The 22,093-nt window shown below is 43.3% G+C and overlaps 1 protein-coding gene across 1 annotated transcript in view; it reads right to left on the bottom strand.

The window, feature by feature from the left end:
• The window catches only part of LOC107286352 (NADPH oxidase 4), a 46,586-nt gene extending 24,905 nt beyond the window's left edge, over window positions 1–21,681 (bottom strand). Inside the window, exons 1-2 of the mRNA XM_015814711.1 lie at window positions 21,674–21,681; window positions 18,170–18,310 (exon numbers count right to left, since the gene is read on the bottom strand). Coding sequence (XP_015670197.1) covers window positions 18,170–18,310; window positions 21,674–21,681 — 149 coding nt within the window. The remainder of the gene's footprint in view (window positions 1–18,169; window positions 18,311–21,673) is intronic.
• Window positions 21,682–22,093: the final 412 nt, after the last annotated feature.

Below are 22,093 nucleotides of genomic sequence, written 5' to 3'. Positions count from 1 at the left end.
TGACTTTGCTCTTTGTTAGGATACAAAAGACTGCTGGAAAATGTGCCATTTTTTAAAAAAAAATCTCCTTAGAGAGCAAAACTTAGTACAGTTGAAGCTGTCCCATTTTTCTGATAAGGTTGCAAAGTGGGAAAAGGGTCTGAAAGAATAAATACAGATAGTCCTCCACCTACAACAGTTTGTTTAGTGACCCTTTGAAGTTGCAACGGTGCTGGGGAAAAAAATATTTATGATCGTTTTTCACCCTTACGACCGTTGCAGCATCTCCATGGTCACGTGATCAAAATTCAGATGCTTGACAAGTGACTCATACTTACGACGGTTGCAGGATCCCGGTTTTGCAAACTTCTGACACGCAAAGTCAATGGGGAAGCCAGACTCACTTAACAACCATGTTACTAACTTAACAACTGCAGTGGTTCAGAATAACAGGATGACAGAGTTGGAAGGGACCTCGGAGGTCTTCTAGTCCAACCCCCTATTCAAGCAGGAAACCCTGTAAGATTTCAATCCATCAGACTAGAGCTGGATTCACTTAACAACTGTGGCAAGGAAGGTCGTAAAATGGGGCAAAACTCACTTAACAATTGTCTCGCTTAGCGTCAGAAACGGGCTCAATTATGGTCGTAAGTCGAGGGCTACATGTAGTCAGCCAAGTATTCAGATTGGATTTGGCATTTTTGTCCACCTACTGAGTCCTTCCCAAGGATCTGGGATGGGAAGATGTGGCTGTTGGGTGCTATTAAAGATATTGTCGCAGAATGAAAGCCATTCTGAGTGATTATGTTATGATGATGTTTCTTGCCATCACTTGGGCAGGTATCCAATCAATCATGCTTTGTTACCGTACCAGCCAGGTTGCATACAGTCTGTCATCCTTCCTACTCACACCTGCTCTGCTCAAGGCAAGAAAATTTTCAACCTGGGAGCGCCTACATCTCCCCTCTAACCACAATGGTCTCGACATTTCCAGCAAACTGGTTTGATGACCTGGATCTGATCTCGTTGGCGGCTCAGCCTCTTTGGCATCTGTCAAGCGCGTCTGCCAGCTGTCCTGGTATAGCATGTTCAAAGACGAGAAACCTCTTTTGCTAAGGGGCAGATGCAGTGGTGGGATTCAAATATGTGAATAACTGGTTCTCTGCATGGATGCCCCTTCTGGAAGTCCGTTCTGGGCCTGGGACTCCAAGCTCCAGAACAGACTTCCGGAATAAGTGTCCATGCACTTCCAGCAGGCCGTTCTGGGCCTGGGAAACCTCCTCCAGGCCTCCGAGGCCAGAATGGACTTCCGGAAGTTGCATCCACACACTTCCGGCAGGCCATTCTGGGCCTGGGAGGCCTCGTCCAGGCCTCCCAGGCCCAGAATGGACTTCCAGAAGCAGCGTCCATGCACTTCCTAAGGGCCATTCTGGGCCTGGGAGGCCTCCTCTGAGCCTCCGAGGCCCAGAACGGACTTCCGGAAATGGCATTCACACACCTCCGGTGGGCCATTCTGGGCCTGGGAGGCCTCGTCTAGGCCTCCAAGGCCCAGAATGGATTTCTGGAAGCAGTGTCCATGCACTTCCAGCAGGCCATTCTGGGCCTGGGAGGCCTCCTCCGAGCCTCCGAGGCCCAGAACGGACTTCCGGAAGCGGCATCCACACACTTCTGGCGGGCCATTCTGGGCCTGGGAGGCCTCCTCTGAGCCTCCGAGGCCCAGAACGGACTTCCGGAAGTTGCATTCACACACTTCCGGCGGGCCATTCTGGGCCTGGGAGGCCTCGTCCAGGCCTCCCAGGCCCAGAACGGACTTCCAGAAGCGGCGTCCATGCACTTCCTAAGGGCGATTCTGGTCCTTGCAAAAAAGGGCTAGGGCTTCACTGGGCGCCATTCAGTGGTGGGATTCAACCAGTTCACCGAACTCAAAAAAAAAAAAAAAAGCTACTGGTTCTACCAAACTGGTGCAAACTGGCTGAATCCCACCACTGAGGAGATCACTAGATTGCTAGCCAGAGGTGATCAATGCCTGAGCCCTGGGGGGAAAACTTGGACGGGCACAAGAATGAAGCAAGTCTTTCATTTCCTTAGCCCAGTGATGGCGAACCTTTTAGAGACCGAGTGCCCAAAAGCTGGCCCCACCCCCGCTCCACCCCCTGCCCTGCCCTGCCCCTGCTCCGCCCCCACCCCACCTGCTCGCAGGGCCACTCACCGTCTCTAGGGTCCGCCGCAAATCGCCCAGCAGCGCCATGGCAGCCACGCCCTCTGCCCGCACCCCGCAGCATCAACTGTGTGCGATGGGGCATGAGGGCAGAGTCTAGTCTACGCTGCCTGGCTGCCATGTTCTTGGCTGCGCTACTCCGCGTTGGTCACGCTCGGGGGTGACTCTCCTTCAGGGGGGCTGCTGGAGAGGAGGGGGTCACAGGGGGAGGCGAGGTTGGGCAACGGCATGTGTGCCCACAGAGAGGGCTCCGAGTGCCGCCTCTGGCACCCGTGCCATAGGTTCGCCACCACTGCGCTTAGCCAAAGCAAAGTTTTTCCTTCCCCTTGTTTCTTTTCTCCTTAAAAAGTGGCTTCCTTTCCTTTTGTTTTCTTATTTCTTTCCACTTATTCAACCAAACTGAACCGAGAGAAATTTAAAAACGCCATGACAGTTGCCTATACAGGTAGTCCTCGACTCTCGACCATTCGTTTAGTGACCGAAATTACAGCGGTCACTATATACACACCTACATTTACAAAAGGATGTACTGAGTTTTTGAAAATACATCTTTTTTTCAGATATCTATATAAGCTCCCTTTGCTTCTTTACTTCTTAGTTCCGGGTTCTCTCTGTTTCCTTATCTGAACCATTTAATTTAGAAACCGTGAATTTACCTGCAGAATTAACTTGAATGAACATCCTGTTTGTACAGTTCAGCAAATAAATGCAGGGCTTTATCCGTTTTAAAGGTAAAGTCTCCTTCAAAACTGGCTCAACTCCTGATGGTTTACGGACAAATCCGTTCAACGTTGTTGGCCCCGGTAAAAGTGCTTTGCTCTCACCGTCTTCTAAAATATTTTTTTTTCTCAATTTCCCAATCTAGCCACAGACCTGGCATCCCCTGTTGGTTTCCTTTCCAAATCCTATCCAACCTGGTTACTTTTGGGATCAGAACAAGCTGCCACCTGCTGTGATTTAGCACTTTTACAGACTGGCTGAACATTTGTCAGTGTTGACTGGCAGATGGTAAGAAAGATGTCAGGTTCCCTTCTGTTCCTCCACTGTGCCTCCAGGTATACTGTAATTACTATATCAGTGGGTAAAATAAATTGCTGAACATATATTTCTACATGTGGCAAGTTGTGTCGCAGTCAAGGCTACATAATTTTTGCTGCACGGGCTGCTCGAGACATCCTAAACCAGTGTTTCTGAACCTTGACAATGTGAATGTGAATTCCCTAGCCAGCAGTTGCCAGGGTTGGACTAGAAGACCTCCAAGGTCCCTTCCAACTCTGTTATTTTGTTAACAGAAAGGGGGAAATCTTTTTCTGTTTCTTTCCCTTAAACATCAGACCTCTCTGGGGGGCTTCCAAAACAAGGAACAGTTGCTGGAATTGGGTATGTCTGGTTTAACGAAGAGAAGGATGAGGGGGGACATGATAGCAGTCTTCCAATATCTCAGGGCTGCCCCAAAGAAGAGGGAGTCAATCTATTCTCCAAAGCGCCTGAAGGCAGGACAAGAAGCAACGGGTGGAAACTAATCAAAGAGAGAAGCAACCTAGAACTAAGGAGAAACTTCCTGACAGTTAGAACAATTAACCAGTGGAACAACCTGTCTCCAGAAGCGGTGAATGTTCCAACACTGGAAGTTTTTAAGAAGAAACTGGACAGCCATTTGTCCAAAATGGTATAGGATTTCCTACCTGAGCAGGGGGTTGGACTAGATGACCTCCAAGGTTCCTTCCAACTTTATCATCATCATCATCATCATCATCATCATCATCATCATCATCATTATTAAGGTTCACAGTTATCTTCAATATACAGTACTGATCTAGGAGTGTTACTTCTTTTTCCTCTCCTTGTGTGGGCAGCTGAAGAATTTAGGAATGGTTATAATTTAGGAATGAAGATAATGCTTTGCCTACACATGGATCTTATTCAATTCTTCAAAATCTCTAGGCAGGTCTGAAAAAAACTCTCCATCTGGAAGTTTGGAGAATAGTTGCTGGTGAAAGTTGAGCTGAATGGACTAAAAGTGACATGGATTAAAACTGACATTATTGTTAGATATAGTTTTAATTATCTTTGCTGTAACAGAATAACAGAGTTGAGATTGACCTTGGAGGTCTTCTAGCCCAACCCCCTGCTCAGGCAGGAAACTCTATATCATTTCAGACAAATGGCTGTCCAATCTCTTCTTAAAAACTTACAGTGTTGGAACACCCACAACTTCTGGAGGCAACTCATTCCACTGGTTAATTGTTCTAACTGTCAGGAAATTTCTCCTTAGTTCTAGGTTGCTTCACTGCTATCATATCACTCCTAGTCCTTCTTTTCTTTATTTTATTTTTATTTCTGATAGATTGCAAGGGGTGTAACAATTATATGTTTCTGAAAAAGTGGAATTTTTAGGGTTTTTTTTCATAAAAAAAGCAAAACAGAAAAACAAAAGCAGAACATTAATCCTTCCCCTTACAAGTCATTTGGGGATACCATTTCTGGCGCAGGAACACAATGGAGTAAAAATACTGCGTTGTATTTTAAGCAGGGAACGGATGCCTCAAGAAAAGAATCTGTTGGTGGGGCAAAGCAAGTGTTTACTCATTGTGTGGGCTGTTGATAAAAAAAAGATGCTGTAAATGAGGAGAGGAATTCCTGATACTAACAGATCTGTAAGCCCTCACGTAACTTCAAACAATGTGTAATTCTAGCTCTGAATGACAGAGTCTGAAATTTACAAGAACCTAACCTTAAGCATGTGTGGGACAGATGTGAACAACTTGCACAAGTAGCTCACAAACCTATATTCAATGAGGGGGGGGGATCCAAAAATTATTCTGTAACAAATCAGTGTTTTGATGCCAAATGTTGGATAGAATAGAATAGAATAGAATAGAATAGAATAGAATAGAATAGAGCAGAGCTGGAAGGGACCTTGGAGGTCTTCTAGTCCAGCCCCCTTCTCAAGCAGGAAAACCTATACCAGGGGGTCTTCAAACTTGGCCCTTTTATGACTTGTGGACTTCAACTCCCAGAATTCCTCAGCTGGCTCAGGAATTCTGGGAGTTGAAGTCCACGAGTCATAAAAGAACCAAGGTTGCCTTCCCCTGGTATAGGGTCTCCTGCTTCCGCAGGGAGGTTAGACTAGAAGACTCCCAGGGTCCCTTCCAAGTCTGTTATTCTGTTATATATCAGATTGGCTTATAGAGCAACTTTTAGCATTTTATGTTAACTCCATGCCTCCATTTCATCCCATTTGAAAGAAGCAGGCCTGTTTCAGGGCTCAGCTGCCACCTCATCTAGGACCGACTTTCGAAGTAATTTGCAATAAAATCTCTTCTTCGGTCGATCCAATTGATTGGTCCAGAGTGCAGAGGATGTCAATATACCTCTGGCTCTAGGCAGAAATAAAATGGTAGCATAGCAAAGGATTGAAATGTCAAAGTATTGGAAAAGGTAAAAAGACCCCACGGAAGCCCTTTGAGGAGCTTAATAGGAATTCACTCAAATGTTCCTTGGAGAAGCAAAAACGAGCTTTCCAGCTCTTACTGGCTCTGCTGCAATGCTCCAATAAAGGTAAAATAAATCATGAAAAAACATGCCCGAAGCAATGCACTTCACTGAGAAAAGGGGCTAAGTGGATGACTGTCCATTGACTTAGGACAGGGGTAGGCAACCTCGGCTCTTTTATCACTCATGGACTTCAACTCCCAGAATTCCTGAGTCAGCTGAGGAATTCTGGGAGTTGAAGTCCACAAATCATAAAAGGGCCAAGTTTGAAGACCCCCTGGTATAGGTTCTCCTGCTTCAGAAGGGGGCAGGACTAGAAGACCTCCAAGATCCCTTCCAACTCTGCTCTATTCTATTCTATTCTATTCTATTCTATTCTATTCTATTCTATTCTATTCTATTCTATTCTATTCTATTCTATTCTAGTCTATTCCCTCCAACATTTGGCATCAAAACACTGATTTGTTACCGAATAATTTTTTGAGCTTCTTGTGCAAGTAGTTCACATCTGTCCAACACTGAGTCAGTGATAAAAGAGCCGAGGTTGCCTACCCCTGACTTAGGAAAAGGCAAACTCACAGCAGGCTATACGAAGATCCAAGTTCGCATCCTAATAGCAAGCAACGTATAGAATCCTAAGTATAAGAAACGACTTTATAAAGTCAGCCAATCCAAACTCAGGAACCCACTAACTAACCCAACCTTGATAGACATCTATGGAGATGCTCAGTCATCCAGGTCAAGGTTGTCCCCCAGGTGCTCATTCCAAAGGTGACAGGAGTTTGGTTTTCCTTGAAGATGTTTTGCTTCTCATCCAAGAAGCTTCTCCAGTTCTAACTGAATGGGGTCTACAACAACTCGCCACAGCCAACTCACCACAACCAACTTGCTGCAGCCAACTCCATGGCGAACTCACCGCGGGACAAATTGCCACTGAACAGCAGTTACACAAATATCGAAGGAATGGTAGAAGAGAATCATTAAAGAAAGGATGCCAAAGGAGGGACAAAATGAAATGCGAATGACAAAAATTTAAATAATTTTTAAATTATTTTAAATAATTAAATTGAGTTATTGAATTGTCCCGCAGTGAGTTCTTGATTCCCAGAGTATATCTATAATTACGCAAATAGTTTCGTTAGTTTGGCAAGATTCTGTCTATACAAGAGCCGTGGTGGTGCAGTGGTTAGAATGCAGTATTGCAGTCTCATTGCTCACTGCCAGGAGTTCGATCCTGACCGGCTCAAGGTGGACTCAGCTTTCCATCCTTCCGAGATCAGTAAAATGAGGACTCGGATTGTTGGGGAAATAGGCTGACTCGATAAACCGCTTAGAGAGGGCTGTAGAGCACTATGAAGTGGTATATAAGTGCTAAGAACTAGGGCTGTAGGTGAAGAAAAATAAAGGAAACTACCCAGAAATAATTCCATTTGCCATTTCGTGAAAGTTGGACCATAAGAAAGGCTGAGCGCCAAAGAATTGAGGCCTTTGAACTCTGGTGCTGGAGAAGACTCCTGCGAGTCCCCTGGACTGCAAGGCGATCAAACCGGTCAGTCCTAGAAGAGATCAACCCCGACTGCTCTTTAGAAGGCCAGATCCTGAAGTTGAAACTCAAATACTTTGGCCACCTAATGAGAAGGAAGGACTCACTGGAGAAGAGCCTGATGCTGGGAAAGATTGAGGGCAATAGAAGAAGGGGACGACAGAGAATGAGGTGGCTGGATGGAGTCACTGAAGCAGTAGGCGTGAGCTTAAAGGGACTCCAGAAGATGGTAGAGGACAGGAAGGCGTGGAGGAATGTTGTCCATGGGGTCACGATGGGTCGGACATGACTTCGCAACTAACAACAAATTCTTGGGTCCTAACATTGAGTCAGTGTTGACTCTTAGGAACTGCACACATTTTCTTCATAATCATCTCTCCCTAACCTGGTCCTTTAGATCAGGGGTCCGCAGCCCAGGACCGGGCCATGGACTCTTGGCCAGCGGGCCGTGGAAAAGTCTGGCTGGTGTGCGCACGTTTGGGTGCGCATTCCCCCCCACTCGTGCTAGCACCTGTGGCCCCATTTGCGCATGCACGTGGGTATGAACGGGGGGATGCTAGAGCGGGGCGGGTATCCTCAGCCCATTTGCGCATGCACCACTAGCCTGGGCAGTTTGCACAGCCCGTTTGTGCATGTGCGAACATGCCGCTAGCTGCTGTGGGGGGTGCATGGCCGTTTGCACATGTGCACGGTGCCAGCGTATGCTGCATGCGCAAACTTGGCTGCTAGTGCCGCACCAGTGTGCGTGGCCTCGTGTGTGCGCACACACCAATTTTGAAGCTGCTTTCCTTCTCTCCGGTCCTTGAGCCCGGAAAAGTTGGAGACCTCTGCTTTAGATCTTCCAATAGTGCAGGGGTAGTCAACCTTGGCTCTTTTATGACTCGTGGACTTCAACTCCCAGAATTCCTGAGCCAGCTTAGCTTAGCTGGCTCAGGAATTCTGGGAATTGAAGTCCATGAGTCATAAAAGAGCCAAGGTTGACTACCCCTGCAATAGTGCATTCACTACCACTGTAACCAAGTTCATCCATCTTGCTCGCTGTTGATCATCCCTTTCTTCTCTTTCTTTCCAGAGATTCACTGAGACAACTACTATAGATAGTCCTCGGCTTTATGACCACAATTAGCCCAACATTTCCATTGCTAAGTGAGGCAGTTATTAAATGAATTGTGCCTCATTTTAGGACCTCCTGCCACAGTTGTTGCGGCATCTCCATGGAAACGTTGATCAAAATGCTTGGCAACTGGCATGTACTTGTGACAATTGCACTGGGTTCAGTCTTACCTGATTCTTACTACTACACGGGGTGGGGGTGGGAAATGGAATGAGATAGTTGCAATTTATAATTTCGGAAATCCTGGAGAAAAGTCACATTATACAACAAAGGAAATAAAATAAATAGAAGAGCTCGCTCAAACAGATAGGAATAAACTGGAACGCACACTTCTCTTGTTCTAATTTCCACCAAAAGGAACTATTTGCCAGGCTAGGCTTCAAAAACGATGTGCGCTCTTCTGGAAATGGATAGCAACAGATTTATCCCCCCACCCCACTGAAACAAAAACAAAAAAAACATGGAACTGGTGTCATCGGGCTGTACAAATCAATAGGGCCGTGCAAAGCTTTAGGAGAGGTGATTCAACTCAAAGGGGATTCGATCATTGCTTTAAATCGAATCTTTAATTCAGGTGCACTGAATTACTTCAAAGGGCTTAGAAGGCAATTTGGAATTTTGATAGACTTTCTGGCTTTGAGTCTTAAATACAGCGGGGCAGCTGCCTTCCATATATGAGACAGACGGGTTCTTTAATATTCACCCAGTGAGTGTTATTAATTCCACAAACCCAGTGTACGAAAGCGCTTGGACTGGTGCTGCTCTGTTATTGATGTCTCACTCTTCTTAGAAGGGGGTGTGATGACTTAGCACAGTGATGGCGAACCTTTTAAAGACCGAGTGCCCCAAAACCGCCCCCCACCATGTAACAGTGTGGATGCTGCAATGGTTGTAACTGTGAGAACTGGTCATAAATCACTTTTTTTTCAGTGGCGCTGTAACGCTGAACGGTCATTAAATGAATGGTTGTAAATCAAGGACTACCTATATTATAATCTGTGCTTGTTATTTTAACCAGTTTATTTGAAGTTCTTTAGCTGTTTCACTCTATCCATTCTGTAGATCCATCTTTCTCCTCCCCCCCTATTATATTAGAATAAGTTACAATGGCTCTATCACCATTTTTCACACTTTGCAGCATCCCCGTGGTCATGTGATCAAAACTCAGAGGCTTGGCAACTGACTCATATTTATGACGGTTGCAGTGTCCCGGGGTCATGTGATCCCCTTTTGCGACTTTCTGATGAGCAAATTCAGTGGAAAAGCCAGATTCACTTAACGATCACGTTACTAACTTAATAACGGCAGTGATTCACGTAACAACTATGGCAAGAAAGGTCGTAAAGTGGGACAAAACTCTCTTAACAACCGTCTCGCTTAGCAGCAGAAATTTTGGGCTCAGTTGTGGTCGTAAGTCGAAGGCTAACTCTATTGGTTCAGTGAATTCTCTATAGATTCTTTGCTGGACAGCGTGCAAGTTCTCTGCAGTGCTTATTCATATCTGCCATCTCTGCCTCAAAAAAAAAGTCTTTAAAAACTGCATTGCAGTAAAACGTTTGAAGCCATCAGACTGAAACATTGCAGAATTAATGTCCTCTGAAAATCCCATCCTTTCTTCTCTATTCTCCTTCGCTTTCCTGTTTCCCTGTTATTGCCTGTGGCCAAATCTTTTTTTCAAGTCTTGAATCGGTGCAAATCCAAACTTTGAACTCCAAAAGCAGAGCCCACTATTATATATTTATTAGCACAACACTGACCACATTGGGGGGGGGGTGCATTCCTGCTCTCCTCTCGTGTTGTTTACATGTGTGAAATGCACAGGCTGAGTTCCATGTGCTCAACCTGACTGGAGGGAAGAAAATAGAGAAGTGAGAATGAAGCACCTCAGTCACTAACTAATTAACTAACTTTTCAAGCCATTGCCCAACTGCCTCTGGGGGGGGAATTTGAATTTTTTTTTGTTTAGAATAGAATAGAGCTGGAAGAGACCTTGGAGGTCTTCTAGTCCAGCCCCCTGCTCAAGCAGGAGAACCTATACCGACTCAGACAGGTGAATGTCTGGTCTCTTCTTAAAAATCTCCAGTGATGGAGCGCCCACGATTTCTGGGGATAAGCTGTTCCACTGGTTGATTGTCCTCACTGTCAGGAAGTTTCTCCTTAATTCCAGGTTGCTTCTCTCCTTGATCAGTTTCCAACCATTGTTTCTTGTCCTTCCCTCTGGTGCTCTGGTGAACAACCTGACCCCCTCTTCTTTGTGGCAGCCTCTCAGATACTGGAACACTGCTATCATGTCTCCCCTATTTCTTCTTTTCTTTAGACTAGCCAAACCCAAGTCCCACAGCCATTCTTCGTATGTTTTAGTCTCCAGGCCTTTGGTCATCTTAGTTGCTCTTCTCTGAACTTTTTCCAAACTCTCAACATCTTTTTTTGTGGTATGGTGACAAAACTGGGGGGAATTTGAATTTTTTTTTGTCTGTAGCCCTTGGGCAATATAATAGTATGTGAGAATGACCTTGGAGGATAGGAAGAACGGCTGCAGACAGAATGGACCAACTTGCCAGGACCAACTTGCTAGGATCAACTGGCCGAGGTCGACTCGCTGTGGCCAGTTCGCCTCAGGACAACTTACCATGGCCAACTGAGATGATGAAGAGCAACAAAGATGATTAGGGAACTGGAGGCTAAAACATATAAAGAACGGTTGCTGGAATTGGGTATGTCTAGTCTAATGAAGAGAAGGACGAGGGGTGACATGATAACACTGTTCCAATATCTTAGGGGTTGCCACAAAGAAGAGGGAGTCAAGCTATTCTCCAAAGCACCTGAAGGCAAGACAAGAAGCAACGGATGGAAACTAATCAAGGAGAGAAGCAACCTAGAACTAAGGAGAAATTTCCTGACAGTTAGAACAATTAACCAGTGGAACAACCTGCCTCCAGAAGTTGTGAATGCTCCAACAGTGGAAGTTTTTAAGAAGAGACTGGACAACCATTTGTCTGAAATGGTATAGGGGTTCCTCCCTGGCAGGTGGATGGACTAGAAGACATCCAAGGTCCCTTCCAACTCTAGTTATTCTGTTAAACATGCTGCAGGATAATTCAATAAATTCAAAAGTTAAATTAATATTGACTAAACTGTGGCCAAATAATATTAAAATAGAGTCAATCCAGAAATACAAGAGTTTCGGTAATTTCGACGAAAATGTGGTCACTCATAATAAAAGTAACTGAATGAAACAATTAATCAAGCACTGAATTGTGCCACAATGAGTTGTCCCACAACGAGTTGTCCCACAATGAGTTGACCACGGGTGAGTTGGCTTTTGAACTGGAGAAGCTTCTTGGATGAGAAGCAAAAAGTCTTCAAGGAAAAACAAAGTCCAGTTGCCTTTTGAAAAAAAGGCACCTTTGTGATTCAGAACACAAAAACAAGTTTGAGTCAAGCTGGTATGTCAAACTGTGATATTATTAATCAAAAAGCAGCATAAGGCAGCCTCCAAAATTAAATTGGCTCCTCCCCCCCAAACTGCTGAATGTCATTGTTTGACAACTTGATAAATGAACATTTCCATCCCATTTTCAGGAGGAAACATTTGGGCCTGATGTCAACACTTTCAGATCAGTGGTGGGATATTTAAAGATCTCAAGGCTCCTCGCTCCTAAATGAGAATGGATATGGTGTCATGCTGGATCTCATCCTGCATCTGTATCCTTTGTACATCATGAAAATAAGAAAAGGGGGAAAAGTCTAGGTCTAAAGATCAGCATTACAGAGTTGGAAGGGACCTTGGAGGTCTTCTAGTTCAACCCCCTGCTCAAGCAGGAGAGCCTAGACCAGGGGTAGGCAACCTTGGCTCTTTTATGACTTGTGGACTTCAACTCCCAGAATTCCTGAGCCAGCTGAGGAATTCTGGGAGTTGAGGTCCACAAGTCATGAAAGAACCAAGGTTGCCTACTCCTGGTATAGGGTCTCCTGCTTGTGCAGGGAGGTTAGACTAGAAGACCCCCAGGGTCCCTTCCAGCTCTGCTCTGCTCTGCTCTGCTCTATTCTATTCTATTCTATTCCCTCCAACATTTGGCGTCAAAACACTGATTTGTTACAGAATAATCTGTAACAGATTATAGATCTGTAATCTATAATGAACAGTTGAAGGAACTAGGTATGTCTAGCCCACGGTTAGGCAACCTCGGCTCTTTTATGACTCGTGGACTTCAACTCCCAGAATTCATGAGCCAGCATGGCTCAGCTTGGAAACCTCTCCCTTTCCCCTCAGCGTGGCTGGCTCAGGAATTCTGGGAGTTGAAGTCCACGAGTTATAAAAAAGCCAAAGTTGCCTACCCCTGGCCTAGACTATTTCGGACAAATGATTATCCAATCTCTTCTTAAAAGCCTCCAGTGATGGAGCACCCACAGCTTCTGAAGGCAAGCTGCCCCACTAGTTAATTGTTCCCATTGTTAGGAAATTTCTCCTCAGTTCTAAATTGCTTCTCTTCTTGATTACGTTTGTTTCTTGTCTTGCCTTCTGGTGCTTTGGAAAATAGGTTGACTGCCTCTCTTTTGTGGCAGTCCCTCAAATATTGGAATACTGCTATCATGTCACCCCTAGTTCTTCTTTTCACTTGACTGGACATATCCAATTCCTGCAACCATTCTTCACATGTTTTGGCCTCCAGCTCCCTAATTACCTTTGTTGCTCTTTTCTTTTCTGTACTCTTTCCAGAGTCTCTACATCTATATTTTTTATATTGTGGTGACCAACATTGGATGCAGTATTCTAAGTGTGCTGTTATTCAGGCTTTATAAAATGGTAGTAATACTTCACGTGATCTTGATTCTATCCCTCTGTTAATGCAACTTAGGATTGTTTTGGCTTTTTGGGCTGCTGCCACATACTGCTGGCTCACATTTAAGTGATTGTTCACTAGGACTTCAAGATCCCTTTCGCAGTTACGGCTACTGAGCCAGGTTTCACCTAATCTGTACCTGTACATTGGATCCATGGAACTTCTTAAGCGTGGTGACAATGATTTTGAAAGAATCAGACACAAGTAACCTATCCTGCCAAATTTATGGATCCCAAATAGTTCTCTAGAGAAGATTCAGATCAGCTCTCATTTTTAATGCCCACTTCCTGCTTTAAACGAGTCTCAATACGTGGGCACTGAATGTTCGCCTGGATTTCTTAAGAAACCATGTATATTCTATCAATAGTCTTCAGCTTATTTGTTAATGAGCTGCAGTGCCAATGACTCATTTCCTGTAATGAGCAAAATTCTTCTCTCTCTCTCTCTCTCTCTTAAATTAATGGCATTATAAGCAGTAGTCAATGGCTCAGAACAACATAGGTAAAAGATTTCTCCTTTAATTAGCTGCTGAAGAGGGGCTAGAAACATGCACGAACATACAAACCCTCCCACACACTCAAGCCATCAGCCTTGCTACAGAAAAGATTTCAGCCAGTTCTGTTCCTGTGCTGTAATGAGGGACTGTTATCCTTTCAAACAGTGTGCGACTTGTAATCTAAAGCAGCGTGAGACTGTGGTTCAAACAATATGGGGTTTTCAGAGAAGGTCCACTGCCCACTGATTTGATGGAACTGAACAAGGAGCTAAAATGTGCTGCCCATTTGACTCTTCCAGGAAACATCAAGAGTAGTAACAGTGGGAAACTGTTCTTTTGCATGTAAATTACACAATCAAAAACCCTGCTTTTTTTTTTTGTAAGCAAGCATCCTACACCCACACCTACACACAGCTATTATTACAATATCTGGAGCCTGCCAATCATTTCAATGCAGGCAGGTAATGAGGGAGGGAGGGAGGGAGGGAGGAAGGAAGGAAGGAGTGAGAGGGAGAGAAAGAGGAAGAGGAAGAGGAAGGAAAGAAGATAAGGAAGGAAAGAAGGAGGAAGGAAAGAAAGAAGGAAGGAAATAAAGATGAAAGAATGAAGGAGAAAGACAGAAGTGAGGGAGAAAAAGGAAAGAAGGAAGAAAGGAAGATAGAAGTGAGGGAGAGAAAAAGAGGGAGGAAGGAAGGAAAGAAGAATGGAAAGAAAGAAGGAGAAAGGTAGAAGGAAGGCAGAGGAAGGAAGAAAGGAAGGAGGAAAGGAAGGAAGGAAGTTATATTATTTTTCATTACAGTAAGCATTTCACTAAGGAGGCAAAAGAATAGCTATGCATGTGGGGAAAAAATATTCCTATTCACTTTGTTTTCATTTATTTTTGTCCAAGAGAGAATAACATTTTGGTATATTTCTCACAGACAGGATGTCACAACTTTCCAAACATTTTCTGATTCCCTTAGTTACAGGATGATCATGGATTGTGTGTGAACATCCCATCTTTGCATATGTCAACTCTTCGAGATAGACCAGGGGTAGGCAACCTTGGCTCTTTTATGACTTGTGGACTTCAACTCCCAGAATTCCTGAGCCAGCCATGCTGAGGGGAAAGGGAGAGGTTTCCAAGCTGAGCCATGCTGGCTCAGGAATTCTGGGAGTTGAAGTCCACGAGTCATAAAAGAGCCAAGGTTGCCTACCCCTGAGATAGACTATATCAGCACACAGACTTCACAGGAATATAAAACCTTATTTTATCAAGAGAAGTATAGCAGAATCTTACAAATCTGCTTTCTCCACCTCATCTTCTTATAAAGATAGTCCTTGAGTTATGACCATAACTCATGATGGTGGTAGAGCAATCGTGTGACTGCCCCAATTTTATGACCTTTTTGTGGCAGTTGTTAAGCAAACTACAATGGTCATTAAGCAAATCCACAGTTATTAAGCAAACCAATGGTTTGTTATGGGCGTGGTGTTGCCAAAAACTGGAAGTAAATGCAAATTTTCAGGAGCCCTGGTGGCACAGTGGTTAGAATGCAATATTGCAGGCAAACTCTGCCCAAAGCCTTGAGTTCGATTTAATTCCACGGGGAAAAAAACTTCACAACAGCACTATGGTGGTGTTAATGTTCTTAATTATTGTTTTTTTTTAAATATCTTGGCTGCTGTAAATATTATTTATTACTTTGCTATAATGGGTTTTATTTCGTTTTTAATGCAGATTTGTGCATTTGAGATGGGTGGCTGTATACATTGAATGAACCAATGAACTGTTTGGGACTTATTTAATTGGAAAGCGTGAGCAGGCAGGGAGTAAAAAGAAAGAATCAACTGTATCTTTCATTCTTTTGCAAAATTCAATTTATGTTATACTACATACACACTGTATACACATAAAATATTTAAATAATGTATAAGATCGCCCAGCTCAAACACTGCAACTCCGGCTCAAACTTTACAAGCAACCCCAAACAAAAATCAAATTAAGATAAACTATTTCAATTAAACTTCAAAATTGTAAACTGGCAACCCCTCACTCAGGTTTTTTATTTCTTGCAACTAACTGTAGGGCATGTGGCTTTGTTCAAATGAACTCAAACTGAGTACTTTTCCATGGTCTGCAAGCTCCCAAATAACAGTGTGAGCCTAATTAATCTGTCTTCTGATTTTCTGAAAATGTTTTCCTCCTTGAAAAAGTGGCGCTTTCCCCTCGTACAAATTCAGTTGGAAAAACTACATTTCTTTTTTTCAGAACACAGAGCTCCATTTTTATGTCCGATTCTAGACCTGATCTTGACTGGGGTTTTTTTTTGTTTGTTTTCTTTGAAACTTTAGTTGGGCAGTTCTTAAATCAAGTAATCATCACATTTCACCCTCGCCATCATTTCCACTGCACATTTATTCACTTCTAACCTTGATCCCCTCCCCCCCAAATAATCCACTTCATTATCAAAGACGTCCCTCTCCATTTAGCTTCGGGGATCTGAAACAACCTTGTTACATTTTGCCACTTAGGTGACAATGATTTGCTATTTTCTATACAACGATCCTTTTTTAAAAACAAACAAAAAAAATCACTATTTTGGTTTCAAATTAAATGGTAAACTTTTAGCCATATCTTTGGAAAGAAGCATCCTTGAGCCCAATTAATCTTTCTTGGGAGAAGACACCTCTGGACTGCTTACTGTACTGTAGGTGAGACAGTACAGGTAAGTCCTCAACTTCTGATCACAATTGAGCACAAAATTTCTGTTGCTAGGTGAGACAGCTGTTAAGCGAGTTTTGCCTTATTTTACAACCTTTCTTGCTACATTTGTGAAGTGAATCACTGCAGTTGTTAAGTAAGTTTGTTGTTGTTGTTAATTGCAAAGTCGTGTCCAACCCATCGCGACCCCATGGACAACATTCCTCCAGGTCTTCCTGTCCTCTACCATCTTCTGGAGTCCCTTTAAGCTCATGCCTACTGCTTCAGTGACTCCATCCAGCCACCTCATTGTCCGTCGTCCCATTCTTCTATTGCCCTCCATCTTTCCCAGCATTAGGCCCTTCTCCAGTGAGTCCTTCCTTCTCATTAGGTGGCCAAAGTATTTGAGTTTCAACTTCAGGATCTGGCCTTCTAAAGTGCAGTCGGGGTTGATCTCTTCTAGGACTGACTGGTTTGAATGCCTTGCAGTCCAGGGGACTCGCAATTCTTTGTCGCTCAGCCTTTCTTATGGTCCAACACGGTTAAGTGACACTGTTTTCCCCATTGACTTTGCTTGTCAGAAGGTTGCAAAAGGGGTTCACCCCGGGACACTGCAACCGTCATAAGTACGTGCCAGTTGCCAAGCGTCTTAATTTTGATCATGTGACTATGGAGATACTGCAACTGGTCGTAAGTGTGAAAAACGATCGTCAGTCACTGTTTTCATTGTCGTAACTTTGAACAGTCACTACATGAATGATTGTAAGTCAAAAATTACCTGTAAAATTTTTTTTTAAAGGCCAACTATTCCTACCCAATTGTATGGATAACAACAGCAACAATGACAATAACAATATCAGTAGCAGAAACATTTGTGTGCATTTGGTATAAACTGATCTACAGCATATATGTATATGCTGCGTGTGTGTGTGTGTGTGTGTGTGTGTGTGTATGACCAGAATGTATTGTCATTTTATTGGGTCAGGGATGTTTATTTCTGATGACTTTAATATTTTTATGCTGCCCAGAGTCTCTTTCAAATGAGGTGGGGCGGCAAATAAATTTAATAAGTAAGTAAATATACTTGAAGACATAATGACACTAGCAAACCTACTTCACATAGATGCAGTGATGGGATTCAGCCGGTTCGCACCGGTTCGGCAAAACCGATACCTAATTAATTTGTTGAGTTCGGCGAACCGGTTATGATAAATCTGTGTTTTCCAGAACACATCTGGTTTTCGTTCAACTTCCTTCCAGGCCCGGGGGGGGGGGGAATCTCCCAAAAGTCCATGAGAGAAATGATGAAAACCAAACAAAGACACGGCGCCTTTGATCACGTCACTCAGGCGAAAGATGCTTTATCTAACTAGTTTCCTGACTGGTCCATACGGGAAAAGGGGCGAGGTCAGTACTACCTTTTGGTATATCATTTTTTAATACATAAAGTGGTCATTAGGGCAGAGAACCAGTTGTTAAATTATTTGAATCCCACCACTGCGTATTGTGTTTGCAGAAGTTCCCTCCAAGTTTATGAACTTGTAAACAAAAAATATCCAAAATCTATATCAGGAAAAAGTTGAACTCTCTCGTATGTATAAATTACATAAAGAAACAGGTGTTTGTTATTTAAACATACAGGGTCAAGCAAAATAAGGAGCATCTCACCAAAGTAGGTGCTCAAAAGATGCTGATCCAACAGTCGATTATCTTCCAGCAGGTATCCCCCACCTCACTTTCTACTGAGAGTCATATCAAATGTTCCCTGTTTTAAAAATTCTTCCTGGATTTACTTACTTAGGATAACATCTTTGATGGAAGACTGGCAGAATCGCGGCATCCCAGCTTGAATGTAGGAGCAGCTGATCTCGCAATCTCTCTGTAAAATGGTAATAAATATAAACAAACGCATAATATTTTGATGAAGGAGAATTGGCCCTTTCAACACAGTCACTGAATTTAGATCATGCCTATATAAATAGCCCATCATAGGCCATCATAGCTGTTATGGACAGGGAGTAACAGCAGGTGAGGAGAAATTTGAAGACCAGCTTGATCTAGTAGGGGTAGGCAACCTTGGCTCTTTTATGACTCGTGGACTTCGTAAAAGGTGATCACCTGACCCCAGGACACTGCAACCGTCATAAATGTGAGTCAGTTGCCAAGTTTTAATCAGGTAGCCCTGGGGATGCTGCAATGGTCGTAAGTGTGAAAAATGGTCATTGGTCACTTTTTTCAGTTCCGTAACTTTGAACGGTCACTAAATGAACTACGTAAGTCAAGGACTACGTGTACTAGAGTACACGTAGTCCTTGACTTACGTAGTTCATTTAGTGACCGTTCAAAGCAGGGGTGTTAAGCTGCCAGCCCGCGGGCCAGACGTGTCATGAGGAAACCGCACCCACCCCATTGCCGGCAATGGGGAAAAAGTTCCGATACGTCACGCGACGTCACATGACGTCGCGAGTTTGAAATGTCTGCTCTACAGCAATAACTTCATATTTTACTGTAAACTGCTTTTAAATGGAAACATAATAAATATATCCAGCCTCTGAGAAGAAACCGGTGCTCTTTTGTACACCTTCTCCCCTTCTACAGCGATCCTTCTGCTGACCCTCAATTCTTTCTGATTGACTGCTGAGAACACAAACTGTATTGTGCCCCCATAAATGTTTCAGATATGGGAACAATAAGGTTAATAATATTTGTCATAGAAAAGCCATTTGTATTTATTTCTTTATAGCTCTTTCTTCCTCTGGCATCTCAATATAGGGTACACAGGGGTACTTTCTTCCATTTTGTTTTACTCAGAACAAGAACTTTGAGTAGGGCTGAAAGAAAATTAACCTGCTGGCTGAGGAATTCTGGGAGTTGAAGTCCAGAAATCTCAAAGTTGCCAAGGCTGAAAAACACCTCCTTAATCGTGGTACCATACCCGCTCTTAATACAGCAGGCCGACTATCCTAGCATCGAATAAAAATCTCCTTTCACTTGTATGGGTAGTCCTCGATTTACGACCCTAATTTAGCCTGGGATTATGATTGTTAAGCCATGCTGGTTATTAAGTGGGTCATCGTGTGATCACACCCAATTTTAGGACCCACGCTGCAACGATTTTTAACATGGTGATCGTAAGCAAACCCAGTGGTCATTAAGCAAACATCACCGTGGTCATTAAGTGAATGCATCTGCAAACGGTGGTTTTTGCAGGACACTAGAACTACAAGCCAGTTCCCCACAACAATGTTGTAAATCACAGCCACATGACTGCTGGACACTGCGAACAGCCATAAATACCAGTCCTTTGCTGATCATCTAAAAATGAAATCGCATGGCTACAGGAAGGATGGACGCCTCACAACTTCGTATCTTCGATTATAAATAGCCCTGGGAAGATTTATCGGCAACTCTGAATGATTGCTAAGCAACTGGTCGTAAATCAAGGACTATCTTTATGGCAGAAGGAGATCCTTTCTGTGTTACCTCCTCAGCAAACATTTCATGGAAATAGTTTTCAAAATGGAAAAACCACAAACAACATTTGAAAACTTCCAGGCTTCTCCTCCTCTCCTGAGATGTAATCAGCAGGCTCACAACCAAAAAAACAGACCGAATCAACACTCTTGAAAAGTTGGCTAAATGCTGGAGAGTTATCAGCTCCTTTCACTTTTGCTGACTCCCACAGAAAAGTTACCCCTCACCAATGTTCACCCCAAAAGACGGGCTCAAGTTCCAGATGGATCTCGACAGATTTGAACACTGGTCCCTATCTAACAAAATGAAATTCAATATAGAAAAAAGTAAGGCAAGAAAAACTAAATCTATAGGTACAGAGTAGGTGAAACTTGGCTCAATAACAGGAACTGTGAGAGGGATCTTGGCATCCTAGTGGACAATCACTTCAATATGAGCCAACAGTGTGCTGCAGCTGCCAAAAAAGCCAATGCAATTTGTGGCTACGTTAACAGAGGGATAGAATCAAGATGACGTGAAGTGTTAGTACCACTTTACAATGCCTTGGTAAGGCCACCCTTGGAATATTGCAACCTGTTTTGGTCGCCACGATATAAAAAAGATGTAGAGACTCTGGAAAGAGTGTAGAATGCTGAGAAGAGCAACAAAGATGATTAGGGGGCTGGAGGCTAAAACATATGAAGAATGCTAATCTAGCGAAAAGAAGGACTAGGGGCGACATGATAGCAGTGTTCCAGTATTTGAGGGGCTATCCCAAAGAAGAGTGGGTCAACCTATTTTATAAAGCGCCTGGAGGCAGGACAAGAAGCAACGGATGGAAACTGATCAAGGAGAGAAGCAACCTAGAACTAAGGAGAAATTTCCTGACAATTGGAACAATTAATCAGTGGAACGACTTGCCTCCAGAAGCTGGGAATGCTCCAACATTGTAAGTTTTTAAGAAGAGTCTGGACAACCACTTGTCTGAAATGGTATAGGGTCTCCTGCTTGAGCAGATGGTTGGACTAGAAGACCTCCAAGGTCCCTTCCAACTTTGTTATTCTGTTAACCTGTTATGTTTCTTTTCAATGCCTACGCAAGGGCAAAAACATGTGTATGCAAGAAAGAGACAAAGAGAGAGAGAGAGAGAAAAAAACACTCATAGAAAGTTAGAATATAAACCACGAATCCTCTAGGAAAAACAAATGTTTCTTCTTGTTCCCAATTAATGGGAAGCGTACAGCTGTAGAAACATAAATTGCTATACTACATACACAATTAATTCCCTTTTCATTACCAAGAAAGAGATGCCCAAAACAGCTTCAGACAATGTGCTGCCATGGAAAACTAGAGGAGACCAAGCAATTTAAAAAATATGAGGAATGGGAATATTATTTATATCATCCATAAGAGACTTGTTTGAAGTTTGAAGTTTGAAGTTTTATTGCATTTATATGCATTTATATTCTTGCAAACATTCAGAATTGTATTCAGGCAGTCCTCGACTTACGACCAGTTGCTTAGCAACCATTCAAAGTTATGACCTACCTGAAAAAGAGGACTTATGACCCAGATCTGAAGTTCTGACAGTCACCCTGGGTCACGTGATCACATCTGAGGTGCTCAGCGAAATGGTTGCATTTACGCCTGTTTGCAGTGATTTACTTCTGCTTTTTGGCAAAACTGTGCCATAGTGAATAAGGTTTCGCTTAACGACCACCACATTCGGTTACCTACCGCTGCAAATACCATCATAAAAATTGGGATTGGTCATGTGACCAATCTGTTTTTTAGATTGTTATGACTTACGACCGCAATGGGCAGGGTCCATTGCAACTCAAGGATTACCTATACATTGTCGTGAAGTTTCTGCTAAAAATGGATCAAATTCTTAATCATAGACCGTTTAGAACAGAGTTTTTCAAACTTGGCAACTTTAACATGTCTGGACTTCAACTCCACATGCCAGCTGGGAAATTCTGGGAATTGAAGTTGACACATTTTAAAAGATGCCAATTTTATAAAACACTGGTTTAGGGCATCAGCGGTTAGAAAATATTAGTATTTTATCCTGCTTTTTTTCTTTCATCCTGATGAACTTGCATTGAAATTGTCAACTATTATTCCACCAAGATAACTCTGCTCATGGTGACTCATGCCTTAGTCACCTATCATTAAGATTACTGCAATATGCTCAACAAGGGGGCTGCCCTTGAAGAGTGTTTGGATGCTGCACAGTTGGGGTAAAATGGGTGGCCAATAAATTGG

This window comes from Protobothrops mucrosquamatus, unplaced genomic scaffold (genome assembly GCF_001527695.2).
Source record: "Protobothrops mucrosquamatus isolate PMUCROS unplaced genomic scaffold, P.Mucros_1.0 scaffold_92, whole genome shotgun sequence".
NCBI classification, from domain to species: domain Eukaryota; kingdom Metazoa; phylum Chordata; class Lepidosauria; order Squamata; family Viperidae; genus Protobothrops; species Protobothrops mucrosquamatus.
This window is presented reverse-complemented; position numbering and strand designations above follow the sequence as displayed.